Below are 20033 nucleotides of genomic sequence, written 5' to 3' on the forward strand. Positions count from 1 at the left end.
TCTGCCGATCATGGATTGGTGAGACAAAAAACCTTCCGGAACGTAGATTATCACTAGAAAATTAGGTCCACCTAGGCAATTTACATACATGACTCAACTCTGCTAAGATTATTTACAATTCACACATGCAGACTGGGTTTACAACATAAATTGATCAAGTCGACGATGACTGTCAAATGGCACAGACATGTCAATCAAGCGCTATCCCTTTTGCGAAGAAAAGGAGGTGTACTGCTATGGGTAGTTGACACATAGTGATCAACACATAACATCTTACATGTCTCATATTCCTTCTATAGCAATCAACAACTCTGTGACCAAACATATTGCAAGCAAAGCAATATCCATTAAAGTACCTGGAATGTGATGATCTTTCTGCATGATGACCTTGACCCATTTTGCATCTGGATGCAACATGTCCAAGATTATGACATACATAGCATTCAACCTTATTTATAGGAGGAGTAAAAGATTTTCTTTGAAGAATTTCTTTCCTTGGTTGATGATGAGATTGACCATTCATGTCCTTGTTGAGCATTTCAGATTTTACATTAGAGTCCCTTGTCTTACTAGATTCACCTTTAACAGATTCATGAAAACCAAGACCAGCTTTGATAGCAGGAGACCTTTGACTACTAAGAATATCATCCAAAATCTTAGTACTATCTTGAAATCGTAAGAGCTTATCTTTTTCTTCTAGCTTATCTTTTAGCATATTTACCTCAACCTGATGTTGCTCTTCCTTTTTCAAGATTTCGCTTCTTCATGTTTTCTTCAGCTTTTCTTCCTTCTTCCAACTGATGTCTTAGATCGAGAACTTCATTTTCTTGTTTTTCATGAGCTTGGAGAAGTTCGTTATTCTGCTTCTTAGATTCTTCAAGATCTTCCTTTAGCGAGAGGATCGTAGCTTCAAGACTTTGATAGTAACTGGATCTATCTCTGAGTTTCTTGATTGTTGTGCTCTTCTCATTGACTTCATCTCTTAGTGATGTTACTTCATCCTGCAACTTTTGATATTTGTCCTTGAATAACTTCCTTACCTTGTTTCCTTCCTCTAGTTGAGATTTTAGATTGGTAGCTTCTTCTTTGAAGGCACATTCCCTTTTGTTCAATAGATCTTGTTGATATCTAATTTTGTCTGTAAGCCTTTTAAATTCTGCCTCTATTTGATATCTTTCTTGCTCACCCATAAGAGCAAATTCAGTTGTTTCGCTATCACTTTCATCATTTCCAAATGGATAGATACCTGTATCACCAGAGGATAACAAATTCATACCTGATAGATCATTTGCTTGTTCATCTTCATCATGAAGTGATTCTGAATCTGAAGTGCTTCTTCCACATAATCCCCAGTCGATTCTCCCACTGTCATAGTTCTTCTGAGATGCATTCTTCCTCTTAGGTGCTTTCTGCTTAAGCTTCTTTCCCATTGATCTACGGATCTCCTTCAAGCGATCAAGCTTCTACCAAAGGACCTGCTTTGATACCAATTGTTGGAAATAATACTGAGAGGGGGGGGGGGGTGAATCAGGATTATCAAATCAATATAACTTTTTCATTTCCATATTAAGATTCATATACGCTGCTTCAGCTAAGGCAACCCACAGCTGTGTGTAATGCAACAAGTGTATATCAACTAGACTTATGATTCAGTTAGTTGATCCGTTATGAGTGCATTAGAACATTATTAACCATATGACCAGTAAACAGGAGCAGTAAAACAGAACAGATCATCACACACAAGAAGCACACTTGAACACCATGATGTAAGGTGGAAACCCAATGTGGGTGAAAACCACCTGCTGCAAGTCGTCTCAATCTTTCTTTTAATAAGAAACTTCTTTTACAATGGTTCTGTATTGGTGCAGTCTTATACCAGTACGTAGGCTTTTACCTGCACAAGGCTACAACCTTCTTTTGTTCTTCAGCTTCTCCTGAAGGGAGCTACAACCCCCATAGTTCTTGTACTAGACGATCCATTTACTATTACGCAGGCTGCTACCTGCTGACATGCTCCAAAGTTTTCCAACTGCTACTAGAAGGGAACTACCACCCCCTTTGCTCTTGTACTAGCTGAGATACTAGTACATAGGCGCCGGCCTACAATCTTCTCTCCTTCGGGTACCTCGTTTCATACATTTTCAGACTGGATACTCCTGAAGCACAACACATAATCTGAAGGCCACGTTTCATCCAATTTTCATACTGGACCCATCAATATAGTTGAAACACATAATCAATCAATCTTCTGAATCACCCAATCACCAGATCATTACATATACAAGGATAAATATGTGTGTTAGCAACCGAATCTAGTCCATTAGATCACATAAAGATAAGTCATTATGAACCCGATCCATTATAGATCTCATCCATCAATACTGAAGCTAAACATAATCAATCAATCAATCACTTCTCAGAATGCTGTTATCAGAACGTAGTACCAGTAACCAGACATTAATTCAGAACCGTGAACACAGCACTAATAGACAAAATCAGCTAAAATATATCTTTTGAGAAGTCCGCAACTTCACCAATAGGAAGCATGCGGGTATCCGCACTTTCTCCGTGACGAGCCTGCGTATCACCGCACCTACGCCTCCGGCTTGACTGCGCACCTTCGCATCTGCTGTTGTGGCTTGCCTGCGCACCCCCGCACCTGCACAGTCTTCTGATCTGCGAGTATCCGCACCTGCTGCTGCGGCTTGCCTGCGTACCTCCGCACCTGCTGCTGCGGCTCGCCTGCGCACCTCCGCACCTGCTGCTGCGGCTCGCCTGCGCACCTCCGCACATGCACCGTGTCTGGACTGCGTACCTCCGGGTATAGATAATTTATCAGTCTTCAAGCATACCCCAGACTATCAGATCTACAGATCTGATCATGCGCCAAGGAGATCTCGACCCATCAGTCGATTTGTCTATAATACTCAGGTTTCTCCTTGATTCAGATCTAGCTATCACTCACCAACCGATCACCAGAATTTCAGATCTTTCTCTTCTTTAGATATTCAACACACAAGTTACATCCAACCAAATGATCTCCTTCCCCTTTTTATAGTCTATGCCTTTCTCAAGCCATGGACCAAAACCATAGAGTTCCAATACTAGGGATCCAAAATCGGAGTTCAAACCTTTAGATGCAAAACCACGGACCAAACCATAGGTTCAAAGGCGTTGGACTAAATACCATGGACCGCCCGTAAGATTTCCCACGTGCGCGCGATTTTCTCTGCATGAAAGTGTGTGAACTGGGGTCCGCACCTTTTGAACTGTGAACCTGCGAACATGTCCGCACCTTCTGAACGATGCGCCTGCGAAACCTGCCGATGACCGCATCTTTTTATCGGTGCACCTGCGAACTTCTTATTTTCTTCATTCTTTGTAGGCTGATCATCAATCTTTGCTACTGACCTGTTGCACTATGATCTGTCATCTGTATGAGTTGCCATCAAGGACAACACTTGAGCCATAATGCCAACAGAGTCGACATAATCAAGTTGCTTTGAAAAGGATCATCTAGCTCAAAAAGAATGAGAAGATTGGGACCATATTGCATATTAAAGTTCATCCAAGCATTTTTTAACCTATTGTTAGAGGTAGTCATTTTGCAAGAAGGATCACTAAAGCTCCTCCTATAAGAACTATCATTTAGGAAGGTTCTTGGAAAAGGCATTATGACTAGTATATATTCCACCTAGTATGGAAACAATACTCTTGAAGGATGAAGGAATGTAAATGGTCAAGTTGCAGCATGAAAGAAATGATTAAAGTCTTTCTCCTCTTGGGGAAAAACCTATCTTCAACGGGTATAAGAAGCAAGCTCGTTCAAGAAAGGATGACTAGATGGTTATATAGAAGCAAAGGTATGCATATTTTAAGTAACTCTTCTCTAAGGTAGGGTTCATATCTACAAGAATCTTATAGAAAGAGTTGATTATAAAAGTGTGCTCGGTAAGTCTTCCATGTGATTACTCGATGCTTGAAAGAAGAAGTTTGATATGCCTCAGAATGGCTAAAAGATCAAGACTCTCCTGCAAGATAGCATGACTTAAACATGATGATATTAATCAACATCAAGTATGGTCACTTGAAGAAAGTAAAAGAGTTCATAAAAGGAAGATATTGTAGCTTGCTAATCAAGTTTGATTAGCAATGCATGGAGAAGGATTCTTGTACAATATGAAGATGGACCATGTAGAAGGATGTTGATCTCAAAGGATACAAGTAATAAAATAATTTAATGAAAGGGCCATCATGATAAGGTAATTATGATATTGATGTTTTGGTATTGGTTATTAGGTTAACATATTGTTTTGCTACTTGGAAGGAAATTGCAGAAATGCATAATGACAGTTGAGGCAAGTTCAACTGTTGGTGTTGAACTCGATTCAAAGAACATATGGATTGAATGAATGGTTTTGGTAATCCTTAAAAAATTATATAGTCAAGATGTTTACATCATCGTCTTAGAATTGGAAGGTAGTAGTACTAGAAGAAAACTTGATGATCATATTTATATGACAATAAAGATCAATTTCATTTATAGAGGGAGCAATGATAGGCTCAATATAATTCCTTCATTGAGATAACTAGAGGAAAGCAATGTGTAAGGCTGATGGCCTGTCACAAGATTAAAGGAAGAAGATGGCTCCATAATATCCAGAAAGGTAGAAGCTCAACATGATGAAGAAAGGAGGAGCCATGCAACTACTACTTAAAAAATCTCCATGAAGAATTGGTAGCTGATACACTTATGAAGACAAGCTAGAGAGTTTGTGGTTATGACTTCCCAATTGAAAGGAAGTGAAGGACTCTCCTCTATGAGTTAGAGGGAGTAGGAAGTGTTAATTTTTACACTGCACTATGCTGTTTCAATTACTTTAACCCAATTCAATTCTTCAATTAGCAATCTTTCAATAACAATTAATACTTCCAATTATCAACAATAATTGAAGATAGAATAGCATATGTAATGATAATAGGAGACAATCAACACATCAACAAGAGACACCGATTTGGTCAAAGACCAGGGAAAAACCCCACAAGGGGGAAAACCCTTTGAAATTCTTCTTCTATTAGATTGTCATAAAATGTTCAGCAGAGAGTACAATGAGCCCAAATCCATAAATGATAATCAAAGTCAAAGTATTGACTTGTTCAACAAATCTACCAACCAATATCCAAAATATGTGCCAATAGTCAAGTTAATGCAATCAAAGATACCCACACACTTCTTGTTCACTGTTCGTAGTTCTTGTTTACCCTTCGCGGTTCCTGTTCACCCTTTGCAGTTCCTATCCAACCTTCGCAGTTCCTGTTCACCCTTCGCAGTTCCTATTCAACCTTTGCATTTCCTGTTCAACCTTCGCAGTTCCTGTTCACCCTTCGCAGTTCCTGTTCAACCTTCGATTTTAGATAGAATGAAACTCCAAAAAGAAGAAGAAAAGATATGTGATGATGATGTCCAAATGAGCTTGAGGTCACTTAAATTTATATGCTTCCAAGGGTGTCCAATTTGCTTTAGGGCCGACCTGATCAAATGTGCATATGTGGGCTTTTCTTCATAAGTACACTTTCCCTTATCCAAATTGAGTGCTTCAATAGTCAAAATTGGTCCTCTCGAAAAGAGGAATCTAGTCCCATGGTTGGAATTTGTCACTAAGATGCAAAAATTAACACTCCCTCTCAACTAGGGAGAAATTCCAACTACATCATGTCATGTCACATCATGTCCCATCTTTTGCTCAACTCTATCTGCTGAAACATTCTCGAATCTAAAGAAGAAGAATCAGGGAGCATTAGCTACCACCCTCTATAACGTCGAAGAGCACATCTCAATCCAAAAATAATATCAGGGAGCACATCTCAACCTGAAACTATATCGAGGAGCACATCTCAACTTGAAACTACATCGGGGAGCACATCTCAACTTGGAATATCATGGGGGAGCTAAACATCTACAACCCCATATCGAGCAATAGGTGATATAGGGGAGCACATCTCAACCCATCCTATTGCCCACTGATCTTCCCAATAATGACCCTCAAGAGTCATGTGGTAGAACACCTGCATCATAATCAGCTTGGGTTGTACATCGCCAAGTACACTCTTAACCTATTTGCGAAACGGGGAGCGGTAATCCCAACAAGCCCAGCTTGTGGGTATGATGTCAACTGGGGTATACTCTGCAAAGACCAAGATAGGGGAGCAACATCTCCAACCCTTTGGTTAATAGATAGGGAAGCAACATCTACGACCTTATTGTCCAGAGATCCCTCAACTCTAGGAGCCCTCCATCTCAATTCCACACCCTGAGAGCTCAGACAGGGGGGAAGAGTCGACTCAGTGTTCTCGATCAGTGATGCCCCTTATCAGGAGGGGTCACATCCATCAGTCCAAGTTGCTCTCTGAAGACCAAGAACTTCCCTTTCGGTAAAGCCTTGGTGAGAATATCTGCAATTTGCTCATCTGTCGATATATGGAGTTTAACGACTCCTCTCTGCACTGTGTCTCGAATGAAATGATATCGAATTTCTATGTGCTTGGACTTGTCATGAAATATGAGATTCTTTGCCAGACAAATCCCACTCTTCTTCTTGCAATATATCGCTGTAGTGTCTAGGACCTGCTCGAATAGCTCTCTAAAGAGCTTCCACAATCAAACTGCTTCACAGCTAGCCATGCTAGCAACAATGTACTTTGTCTTGGCGGTACTCAATTCTATGAACTTTTGCTTCCTGCTCATCCAAGATATGATGGTAGATCCAAGACTAAAACAACATCCAAACGCACTCTTCTTGTCGACAACGTTTCCTGCCTAGTCAACATCGGTATATTTATGAAGTCGAACATCTCCAACAAAATATCTCAGACCAAATGTGATCGTCCCATGCAAATATCTCAAAATGTGTTTAACATCAATCCAATGTGCATGGAGAGGCTCGGTCATGAATTGACTCATTGTGTTCACTACATAGCATATGTCTGGACGAATGTTCACTAAGAACATTAGAGCCCTAATCAACTATCTATACTCAGATGGATTGGCCAAATTAGGCCCTGCAACATCTCCACATAACTTCTTGAAATTCATGTCCATCGGTGTAGGCAAGGACTTGCATTCTGTCATTCCAAATCTCTCCAACAACTTCACAACATATTTTACTTGTGAAGGAAAATCTCACAGGGCCTTTGCCACACCTCAATGCCTAGAAAGTAGAGCATGAGTCTAAGGTCCTTCATCTCGAATTCAGAAGCTAGCTCCCTCTTACACTCTATCATCAGGGGCTCACTACCTGTCAAGAATAGATCATCAACATATAAAACCAAAATCAACAACATATCTTGGACTACCTTGAAATAGATGTTGGGATCGACATGGCTTCTTGTGAATCCCAGCTTCACCAAATAACTGTCTATGTGGGCGTGCCATGCTCAAGGGGCTTTCTTCAAACCATACAATGTCTTCTTCAACCTGCAAACATGTGCTTTTCGATCCTCTACTTCAAATCCCCGTGGCTACTCAACGTACACTTCTTCCTGAAACATTACATGTAGGAATGTTGTCTTCACGTCCATCTAATGTAGGGTCCATCCTTGACTTGTGAAAAGAGCGACTATCGAACGAATGGTTGTATATCGAGCCACATGTGCAAATATGTCGTCATAATCTTCTCTCTCTTTTTGGGAGAATCCTCGGGCCACGAACCTTGCTTTATATTTCTCAATGCTACCATCAACTCCATGTTTAATCTTGAATAGCCACTTTGAAGTCACCACAGATTTCCCCTTTGGTCTTGGCACAACATCCCATACGTCATTCTTCATGATTGATTCATATTCTTCAGCCATAACATCCTTCCAAACTTGTTCTTTCACAAATTCTTCAAAGGCGGGAGGTTCTGCTTGTATCATAGTGCTCATGGCTACAACATTTCCCTGGTACCTGCATGGCTTCTTGCTTTCTCTAAATGATCTTCGAATGAGAACTTGTCTCTCATTATCTTGCAATATGTCACAGAGCCAAAGTGGCCTCTTTCTGATAGGAGGATTAGTTGGAGGAGGATCTAAGGGATCCATAGGTTCCATGGGATCATCGACAATGTCGGTCTCGGATTCGGGCAGGAAAGGACCATCTACAATATTCATACCATCATTCTTCTTCTCAGGAGGAGGAGGCAGAGGAAGGTCCCTTGCTTTCCCAAGGGCAACATCTTCATCAAATGTTACATCCCTGCTAATCTCAACCTTCCTTTGACCAGGAATATGTATTCTAAAAGCTTTAGAATTTTTAGAATATCCAACAAATGCACCTTTACTTCTGTGGCTTCCAGCTTGTTTCTTTTGTTCTTCGGCACATGGAAATATATGGGGCAACCAAAGATACGAAGATGGCTAACATCGGGCTTGACACCTGTGAACACATAGTTATAGTAGTGGTTGTGGGAGTCATAGTAGTGGTTGTGGTAATAGTGGGCAGCGGGCCACACCTCATATTGTTGTGCCTTGGCCTAGTGCTTGCCTTGTGAGGTCCCCTCACAAGACCTACTAGATTTCGAGGCAATAGGCAACATTAGCACATAGTTTAGAAATGGTAAAATATTACATTATATATAATTCATGCTCTGCTAATGTTACAATTACTTTATTTTGATTATAAATGGGAGTCATAAGGAGTTTAATGTTTCATGGAGGTATAAAGGGTATATTTTGGGAGTCACAAGGCCTTTGTGAGCTTTGAGAACTTACGTCCCATGGTAGCTTTGCTTTAAGTTGCACTTGGTTCTGGGTTTTCTTTTCATTGGAGTCTTTTCCCCATGTCATGAACCTTTGGAATCACATGTTTTATTACTTACCTTTTAATTTGAAACCTTAAAAGTGTATATTACTGCTATTGTTATTTATTATTTTCTCCTAAAGCAGCTAGTAATTGCTATTGTCCTCCAAATAGCTATAAATTGAAGAAATGGAGAGACACATGATAGAATCACAAGGGATGCTAAAACTCTACTAGTTTGCTTTGAAGAAGACCTCAAAGACCCTACCTCCACTCAAAAAAAGAAGGACTCTACACATTTGAAGCATCTTGGGAAGCCTCCACATTCTACTATCATCAACCAAAGGAAGCAAAAATAGCACTTCATCATAAAATCAAAGTGATCTCCCTCACATTGAAGAAAGGATCACATCTTGAACATCCTTGAAGGAATAGGAACATCTCTCCTTATATTGCAGAAGAAGCATTGTCATTCTTGAAGAAGGAAGATCATCATCAAGAAAGGCATCTAGTGAAATCATAATCATCAAGGAGGCATCTTCATTTGACAAGTAAATACTTTATATTTCATGTCTCATCCCACAAACCAAATGATTTCATTCTGCAAGGAGAACAATAAACTTGTTGGGACATTTAACTACCTTGCATGGAAGAAGAGAATATATTTAATTCTCATAGAAAATGAAGTTATTGAATATGTCAAGGGCTCAATCTCCAAACCTCCACAGAACAATCTCAAGCATTATCAAAGTATATGAAAGGAGAAATAAGGGCTCAAAGAATCCTCATTGAATCAATCAAGGATTCTCTCATCCCCTATGTAGCAAAGTTGAAGACATCAAAAGAGATCTATGACAAGTTGGTGGAATTATTCTCTGTAAGTATTGTAGGGGAAATAATATCTTTAAGAACTAAACTATACAAGATGAAAGTATCAAAGGAAGAAGGGGTAGCTTCATATCTCATGAAGGTATCTCAAATAAGAGACCAACTACAAGAACTTGGAGAAACTATGTCAGATCCAGAGATTACCACTCTTGTACTCAATGCACTACCAGATGAATGGGGCAATTTTTGTATCAAGCATCTATGGAAAGACGGAAGTCACTCCATTCTGTGATATGTGGTCATTATGTAAGATTGAAGAAACAAGATTAAAGGCAAAGAATGACGTTGGATCAAATGAGCAAACACAAGCATATGCAACTATGACAAGAAGGAAAGGGAAGTTTGGAAAGTTTGAACCTCGAAAGAAATTTCAAAAGAAAATTGACATGTCTAAGATTCAGTGCTATGAATGTAATGAATATGGGCACTTCAAAAGGAATTGTCCTAAACTCAAGAAGGGCAACAAGAAAAGAAAGGAAAGAAGTGAAGCCCATGTGACCGAAGAAGTAGAAGAACTGGAAGAGAAGAAGTCAAAGAAGGAAGAAGTAAAAGACCTCTACTATTGAAGATCTCACATACATTTAGTTCATTTTCAGTTTATAGAAGTTAGCTAGACATGATAGGAAGCATTACAATCATGATAAGATGTAGTATAACAATATTGAGATGACATCATATTAGAAGCATGAAAGGATAGCCGAAGTAGCAGTTTGAATGGTTAAAGCAAGTCATCTAGCAAGATAGAAAGAGAAGACTATCATCACACCTCATCATCATTAGGAAGAAGCATTTGCAGAATAAGGATCATCAAGATCCTCCATCGGAATCTTTGTTAAAAGGTTCACCTCTACTTAGAAGAAGCAAGTGCCACATTCCACCTAGTGTGGAATCCATAGTTTAGAAGGATGAAGGTATGGTACAAGATAAGTGCAATATGACAATATAGTTTGATGATAATATTACAAGGTTCGATGAGATTTTGCCAGTTAAGAAGAAGACCATGCATACTGTTAGGGGGAGCTCGTAATTCTTGACCATTCTTGCATAAGCTTTCCGTGAAGAACCCTATGAAACCTTTGATGAGTCACACATGGACAATCTTGATAGATCATCTCCCAAGAGTAACTCTATTGAAGAAAATCATGATATTGTGAAGATGTCTTCTGCTTGATCACAAGACAACAATCTTTCTTGTCTTAAGCAAAAAGAAGAGCTAGAGGAGTTTATGCAGGCAGGGGGAGTATGTGGATCATCTACCTCATCCATTTCCATGAAAGCATGCAAAGGCTTAGGGGGAGCAAGTCCATTAAAGAAAAGCATAATGACAGAGGGAGTTGCAAAAAGCAACATAACAAGAAGGAGCACTATGACAGGGGGAGCAATAAGGAGAACTATCATTGATGAAGAAAGGAAGAAAATATGATGGAACAACATGTCAAGAAGCAACTTGATAGGAGGAGAACTTGGACACCCCATTTTCCATTGATGTCAAAGGGGGAGAAATTGTTGAAAGGGAAAGAATATTGCCATCAATGACAAAGGGGGAAATTGTTGGTCCAAGTTGTCATTGATGTCAATATGGCATTGTTGGAGATGACACTTATCCCTGTAATACATGAATAGCCCTTGTTCCCCTAACCTCATGCAAACCCTAGGAGAAAACCCTAAGCATGAGATGATGCAAATTCCCTAGATATATATATCCCTATCTATATGATGACAATTCCCTAGTCTAATGATGCATGATCTAATGATGAATGAAGGAGCCTTTTCCATGAAACCCTCTTCTTGCATGTCATAAACTTGAAGGCCTAAAAAATAAAATCCTAAAGCCCTAGCCCTAAATGCTTGATTCATGATGCCCTAAGGAAGCCTTAATCCTTATAAATGTCTTAATCCTAGAGGAAGCCCTAACATTGTCCAAAACACAAATATCCTAAAGACTGCCATGAATAAAATTATGATGACAGTTCACAAAAATAATTTTATTGGTGGTAAAATGACCTCATTTAAGGATGAAAATGGCACCAACTTATAGAGGACATTTTCCCCTTTCCAATGAGCTATTACTCGCCCTCTAACTCCTTCTAGATTGAGAGAAATTGATTTTACAAGTTGGAAAAAAATATATTTTTAATGCTGGCCGACATGAGCCTACATGTGCAAGTCGGCTCCTTCACCCAACAGACGTGTCTATTCGTTGAAGGTTAAAATTTGTATAAATACATGTTTGGACTCCTCATTCTAGCATCCATTTTCGGTGAAGATTTCAGAGACAAGGCAGAGAAACAAGACAAAAGGCCGAGGAGGACAGTTAAGGATATTTTTGGGCATACTTCAGTGTTGGATATCTTTCAAGCTGTGGAATTGTGGATCTATGAAGAACTCAGATCTGCTGTGAAGACCATAATTACTAGGAGGCTCAGATTAGAAGAACAGGCCTACAGGGGCTCAAACTTAGCCTCAATAACTCAGATCTGTGGAAATATTATAGCTCGGTTGTGTAGACAATTTTGTGGAGTTTTGGAGGGTCAGATCACCCACTGTAATAACTCAGTTCTGCACTCTAGACAACTGCCTGTGGAAGACCAAAGTCACAGTCTTGTGACAGTCATCTAAACTTCGGTCCAGAGACTTGTTTAGGAGCTCGGTTGATCTACACTTCACCTGTAGCTTAACTCTGTGGAGGGCTCAGAATAGAAGAGACTCGGACTTGTGGAAAAGCTGCAAGTTTAAGGGTAGTCACATTAGTTTGCAGCCCGGTAATAGATATCTCGAACAAGTGTGGAAGCTACCTAGTGCAGTAAGCTCGGACAACCACCTTTGAGATAGCTCGGATCTGTGGAGTTATAATTGCTCAGTTTATTGACCTGTGATCCGAAGTACAACAACCTGTGGAAGTAGTGCTCAAAGGAAAGTGTGGTCAGTCACCATTATAGAACAGTGATACATGTGATAGATAAAAAGACTCTGCCTCCAAGATTGGAAGTACATATTTGACATTGGTTTGTAAGAGCTTGTTTTTGGAAACATCTCTTGACAGTCTTTTGTATATATTGAAGTGGATTTGGAGCTGCTTTGAGAATACTCTTGAAGACAACCTTGGAGTGGCCTCATTCAAAAGCCTTTTGTATTGACTTAAGGATTTGTGTAGCAACCTTTGGAGCATCATTGAAGTAATACCTTGGTTGAGCAACAAGTCTCTAGACAGCAGATAGTTGACATACCTTGGAGCAATAAAGTATTTGGACAGTGGAGTACTAGGACTCTTGGAGCAGTGAAGTATTTGGACAGTAAAGTGTTAAGAGCCTTGGGCAGTGAAATTTGGAACTCTTGGAGAGTTCTTGGGGTAGCATATTAAAGACACTTTGAAGATTTCTTGAAGACATTTTGAAGGCATCCTTGGAAATCATGATTCATTGTTGAAGACGCTCATGATGTGACCTTGGAGAAAGTATTTAGGTGACATGAAGAGCAATGGTGACACTTTCTAAGAAGAGAAATTGTCATTGATGAGCCAAATGCCTTGGAGATCGCTAAAGGGGAAGATATTGTTAAGGCTCGTTGTAGAAGATATTGGGAGTTGTGAAGAATCATTGAATTTATTTTAAAGAATTGAAGCAAAGGGTTGGAGCCCTAGAGGATAGGAGTCCTCAAGAAGACCAGGTTGGAGCTTGTACTAGAGATAGGGTTGGAGCCCTAGAGGTTGGTGCCTCAAAGTGACAAGGTTGGAGCCTTGGGAAGATAATGTTGGAGCCCTAGAGGTTGGAGCCTCGTGAAGTCCAAGTCGGTGCTTGGAAAAGTACAGGTTGGAGCCTGGTGGATTGAAGATTGGTGTCTTCATCTAGGGTTGGAGCCCTAATTATTATTGTACTCGATTTATTGTAAAGAGGATTGGAGTCCTCGTCATTCATTAATACAATTTTTCTATCATTGTTCATTTTGTGTTCTAATTATAAGTGATCTTAACTGGTAAAAGCAATAATTGAAAAGAAATACTGATTCACCGCCCCTTAGGCCCCTCTTAGTATTTCCAACAAGGTGAAGCTGCAGTATATATCTACAAATGAGCAGGTTGTAGACATCCTCATGAGCCTTGATGAAAGGCAAGTTTGTCTTCTTCATGGACAAGTTGGGGGTGGTGTAGAACACCTTCCTTGCTAAGAGGGGGAGTGTTAAAAATTGTAGCTTGTATAGGTTTATTGACATAGGCCTTGTCAATGTTGCACGAAGTAGGGATGAAGTGGGCACATTTTCACATTTTTTGGAAGTGAAGCATTAGAACCGTCTTTTTCCAAAATTCTCGGGAAGCGAAGCGTCTATATATATACATCATTGCATTTATATTCAAAAAACCATCTAGAGTGCTAAATTCGTTGCAGAATATATCAAAGTATGCATATTGTACACAAATCAAGATAGAAATGGCATCCATAGTACATTAATGATTAATTATTCGAGCATCAACCATCTAGAATCTAGATTCCTCTCCTCTTGTCTAGCCTTTGCCTCTACTTCGATTCTCTAGGGATATTAGTCAACATTGCCCAATTTTGATTAAACTGCCTAATCCAAGCCTTATAATATGGTAGAAAATGCTTAACATGTTAAAATTTGATGTTCTATGCTGTAACAATCACTTATTACAAAATTTCTTTGTGCTGCAATATTAGTTAAGCAATTGTAGATAGAACATAAACCAAATGCATGATGGAAGACAACCAAAAATAGAATGAGACACAAATAATTATATCCAATGACCAGGGCAAAACCCCAAAGGGGAAAACCCAACCGGATTTTTCTTCTATTAGATATCAATTGTTCAACAAAGATATAAAGTACAATGAGAGATCAAGAGAATGAGTAAGTTCACCCAAATCTGAACAAGTTGTAGCATGAAGATCACTGATATCAATAGCTGATGCAAACACTGAATCAACCTTCAAGTTCTGCTCTTACTCTCCAAGTCTCTCTTCCTCACAATCTTCTTCAAGTCTCTCCAACTCTCTCTCTCAATTTCGAATCCTTCTTTCACAATGCACAAGTAGTGAGGGGAGAAGATATGAGGCACATATATATAGGAGGAGCAACGAATTCATGCCATAAAGGAGGAGCATGCCTTAGAGTAACTTGTATGCCAAATAGGGAAGAGTAACTTAAGCCATTATGGAGAGAGGCAACACATGCCTTCAATGGAGGAATCTCGCATGCCTTGAGGAGTGTAACTCATGCCCTTTTAGGAAGTGTAACTCATGCCATTAAGGAGAGAGGGTAACAAATGCCATTTAAGGAGAGGTACGCATGCCTTTGTAACTTATGCATTTAAGAGAGAGTGTAACATATGCTTTAAAGAGTGCGTAAGAGGAATCTTTTATGACATGCCTTCAATGAGTGTGTAAGAGGAATATGCCAAGTCTTTAATGAGAGAGTAAGAGAGAGTGTAATGTAGAGTCGTGTGAGACATATAGGAGAGAGGGGTGCGAAGATTGAAGGTAAGGTGACTTGAATTTCTTTTTGATAATAATATCATAGTATCATAAGGATAATGATAATATTGATAATTAAGTCAAAATTGAACTATTAGGATTGATTAATGATAAGTTGAGTGATTTTCCATCAACTATACTTGATTACCAATTGATATAAGGTGATTTATTATTTTTGGAAAGTCATACTTGAGATGCTAGACATGACTTTCTATTTTTGGAAAGTCACTCCAAAATTGTCAGAAATGAAATTTTATTTAAGAAAATTCATCCCTGGGCTGCCAATTTTCAACATAACATGGTTGATCAATGATTTTGACTTGAGTGAAGGGTACATTTTTGCTAAGGCCATGACAAAGGAGTTCAACAATCAACACCATCAACATTGGGGTACATATAGGGCTTTGTGCTCTTGATTAAATGCTAATCACATAATTTCATACATGATATAATCTAATGAAATGCCACAATCCCATTGATATTGAAATCCTGAAAATTGTTAAGTTTGTTGAATTTTGAATGGGATATGAAATTCTATTTTCTTCATATGAAGTCTAATGAGGTTGGAACCACTCTCAAACACCCTGAGTCATTTCATGGTAATGTTAAAACTTCAAGTAAAAAGATGAAAACGAAAGATAAAACTTTAAGAATTTAGCATTACCATTAGGGAGCATCTAGGAAGTGTCTAGGGAGCATCAAGGGAGCACCTTGGGAGTGTCCGGGAAGCACGGTTCTTCACAAAATGGTTTGAAAATTCCAAAAAGAGAAAAGAAAAAGATGTGTCCCTCGGAACCGTGCGAGTGGTTTTTGGCACTGTTGTGGAATTGTGGTTCAGGCCTGCGGAACTGTGCCAAAAACACTGTTTGGGCATGCAGAACCGCGGTTTGGAACTGTTCTGAATGTCCAGGAGCAGTGAATTTCAAGCGGAATGACAGTTTCGCCTGCTGTTCACCTGTGGATCCGCATAGGGTGCGAATCCGCACTTAGAACTGGGGGGGGGGGGACGGTTCTTGCAACATTGGGCCTTGTGTCTAGGCATGCAGAAGATATCTTGAAAATTTACTTATTTTGGCATTTTTTAATTCTTCCTTAAGTCCAAACTTAGGAAAAGCATGATAATTAATTTAATTAGTTATTATTGGCTTTGTAACTCAGATTTCTAAAGTTTATAACTTTGGAAATTAATATTTCCATTTGACAAAATCAAAGAAAGTGATAAGATCAAATTTTGGCCTTTGATATTTTCTTTGAAGATCTCAAGGAGGAAATAGGGTTATGAGAGAAATTATAAATTGCTGGAATGAGTGGGTGAAGGACACATTAGAGATCACATTGAGTGAGAGAGAAGAGGGCCAATTTGGGTGAGAAGAATGAATGTCAAGTAGTTGAGAGAAGGGGCTGTCTTGTTCAGAGAAAGAGGGGTCGTAGCCTGGCCGTACTGAGCAACGAGAGAGGGGCCAAACCCTAGGCCGTGTTTGCAGGAGAGAGAGGCAGAGTATTGAGACTGAGTTTCCTGCTGGAGGAGACGCTGAACCCTGGGCTGAGATCTTCTGAAGAAAAGGGGCTGTACTATGCTAGAGAGACGGCACACTTCAGGCCGTACCATTGCAGAGGAGGGAAGGCCAATTTCTGTGGCTGTTCTCGGCTGTACATGCTCTGGATTTGCTGCTGTAATTATTTCCTGAGTATTTTCTCTGAAGCCTAATAAAATCCCTCTTTGCTAGCTTTTCCCCAAGCTGGGGTTTTCCATTGTAAAAGCTGTGTAAAAAGTTTGTGCCTGGATTCTTGTTTCTGCTGTAGATAATTTGTTTGAAGCTCAGATCTGTTAATTGTGTGTAGATTTCAGATTTGAGTTTTCTAGGTTTTCAGTGAAAATAAATTTCTGGGTTTCAAAATTTACTGGCACATTAATTGTTTGGCTGGGCTTAGAGAAACTAACAAGCTGTTAGATAAAATAAGTTACCCTAAATGTATCTACTAGTTCTAATACGTTGACTAGGAAGCTGCATAGAAGATTGGATAGCTCAACAATGAACATAGATATCTGTTTTTGTTTAAATTATTGTCAGCCATGCACTGGATCCTATGCAACATGATCACAATATGGAAAGATGAGAACCAAACTCAGCTAAGATGACCTAGTGTGAAACTGTTTTCTTTGCATGAATATGCTTTGATAACATTATGCATAGTGATGAGAATCCTTTCAATGTGTCTCCAACATGTTTCCCTCATATATGGGCCTCACACCTGACAGCTACAAAGAGAAGATGTCGTGAAACTTTGGCAGTGGTAAAAGAAGATTAACATGTGAAAGAAGCTTACATACCTCACTTTGGAAAACATAATATAGCAGTATTGGAAGAATACACAATTGGCATGTTGCCTAATCACCAAGGATCAAAGCATGGAAATAATGCATGTGTTGAAGGAGATATATCATATCAATTGTTTGAAACTTGATTGTTAGGATGCTATACTGTTACTAGCTACTTGCATGACCTGGCATCATATATGTCATAGACGAATTGTATCTAAACTTATACACGTTATTCTCCTTATGGACTTTATCTAATCCTTTCATTCTACTTATGAACATAGACATATTCTAAGTAAAATTTCAAAATCTTTTGTGGTCTTCAGGAGGAATTAGATTTTTCCAGGTCAAAGTGGTGATTGTTCAAAGTCTTTTATTTCTTTTATGGTAAATTGCATGCTATATATTCTCTGTAACATGCTTATAGAAAAATTAGAAACATTCCCAGCAAATATTTCATCTTCTTTTAATCCCATATTATTAACGCAAATCAAGGAACAAAAGAACAAATGGTAGGTCTAACTTCGTTCTATCAGAGTGACATTGTTGAGTTTCTTATTTGTGGATTGCTTGAGCTTCTTTAACTGCTAGTATGTTTTAACATGTTGGTGTGCAAGAGATGGGTATTCACACGCAATATTTTTAGCATTGTTATGCCCTTCAATCTGATAATGTTTTAATACAGGAACCAAATAGCCCTCAGTTGGAGTCAACAATAAGAAATTTTGAAGTTGATGCTTTCAAGTTGATGGAGCTAATTGGACCTGAGAAGGTAGACCCGGCTGATGTGAAATTAATAAAAGAGAAGCTTTTTGGTTATACCACATTTTGGGTTATTGGTCAAGAACCTTTTGGGGATCTAGGTGAAGGAGTCTGTTTCTTGGAAATTTAAGAGGCAACAGGGAAGAAGTTTTTTCGAAGCTTCAAAAACAATTGAGGGAAGTTTCTGGTACTAAATACAATCTTTTCATGGTAGAAGAGCCAATTCAGAAGGTTCAGATCCTCGTGGTGGTCCTCGAGTTAGTTTTGGGTTGCTAAGAAAGGAAGTTTCGGAGCCAAGGCCTACAACTTTATGGCAGTATGTTATTGCTGTCATACTGTTTGTTCTTACTGCAGGATCATGTCTAGAGTTAGGGGTTGCTTCTCAGGTATGCAGTATCCTTTCAATTTACTTTTACATGACCATGTATTTCTAGTTCCTATTGTTATGAGATGAAATTACTGGCTTTGGGGAAAAATGTTGGATTTTCACGTTTTATAGAATTTCAGAAATTTTATATGGTTATCGCTTTTTTCCAGTTACCCAGGCTACCCCCAGAGGTTGTTCAATATTTCACAAATCCTGAAGCCACAGAGCCACCTGACTTGCAGCTGCTGGTTCCATATGTGGAGTCCGCATTACCACTTGCCTATGGTGTACTTGGAGTTCAGATATTTCATGTATATCTCTTTCTAATTTACTTTTATTCTGAGGATATTTTTAGTTTTCTTAGCAATGTGGTTGTTCTGTTTTCCTCATTTTCATTATTCCTCGTCGTTGAGCTTTTTGATGACAGTTCAACTTATTTTACATTCAAACAATTCCACCATTTTCTCTTTCACATTATAAAAGTTTGTTTAGTAGCTCAGCAATGGCCTTCATGCTTTTCATTTTCTAAAGTTATACTAGACACTCGAATTATTGTAAACATCTGATCATGCATAAACCGCGTAGCCTGTTGGCACATTAATGTGTAGATTCTATGTTTTTTATGAGATTTTATCCCTCACCAACCTGAAGAAATCTTTACTTTTCCTCTTCAACTAATCACATAGGTTACAGGGGTTCCAGTTCATTTTGTCAGTTGAAATCTCTTTTTTTTCATATTACATGAAGGGCTGCCCGTATTCCCACATTTCTGTGTGCATTTAAATAATATATGCTGTCCCTTGCCTATATCAACTGAAGAACTTATTTCGTTCTCATCTTTAGATCTATGCTATATTCATCTTATCCATTAATCATGCAAATATCTATAAGCATTTTGATAACTGGGATTGAATTGCCCATTGGGTCTAGCTTGGGTGGTTAAGAGGACAAGTTGTTATCCTCCCCCGTTAGATTTAAATCCTGCTTGTGATGTGTTTGTGTCTTATGGGTGGACTGGTGATGGCAAGATAACAACAATCTCACTCTTGCTAAAGTGCTTAAGGGTGGGATGAGATGTTTCAAATGTTTTAAGCTCGAGGGGTTAGCTCAATTGGTTGTCATCAATGTTGACGGACAATTGGCTAATTCTATGCCAGTAAGGGCCTGATTTGAATTCCCCTAGGTGAGTGCACTAGTCTCTTGCTAACAAGCTTGGTATGGATGCCATCCCAATGTTACCAGACTCGGAATCGACAATAAATCGGTGAGGCAAAAGAGTGAAGAGTTTTAATCGGATTGGGAAAAAATCAGTGAATTCAATAAATAAAGATATACACATATATTAAATTAAAAAAAAACATTTTTCATTGATATTCAATAAAGCCATGTCTGTAGAATGCATAATATCAATAGATGAACAAAATATCATGAATG

The 20033-nt window shown here is 38.9% G+C and overlaps 1 protein-coding gene across 1 annotated transcript in view; it reads left to right on the forward strand.

Moving 5' to 3' along the window:
- Positions 1–18597, forward strand: part of LOC149182300 (uncharacterized) — a 54438-nt gene extending 35841 nt beyond the window's left edge. The window contains exon 3 of the mRNA XM_089418493.1: positions 18156–18597. Within this exon, the coding sequence (XP_089274619.1) occupies positions 18156–18362 (207 nt within the window). The 3' untranslated portion in view covers positions 18363–18597. The remainder of the gene's footprint in view (positions 1–18155) is intronic.
- The last annotated feature ends 1436 nt before the right edge of the window (positions 18598–20033 follow it).

The sequence above is a fragment of the Pinus tabuliformis genome, chromosome 3_2, assembly GCF_031772625.1.
Source record: "Pinus tabuliformis cultivar Carrire ecotype Pingquan chromosome 3_2, CPIR1, whole genome shotgun sequence".
Lineage (NCBI taxonomy): Eukaryota > Viridiplantae > Streptophyta > Pinopsida > Pinales > Pinaceae > Pinus > Pinus tabuliformis.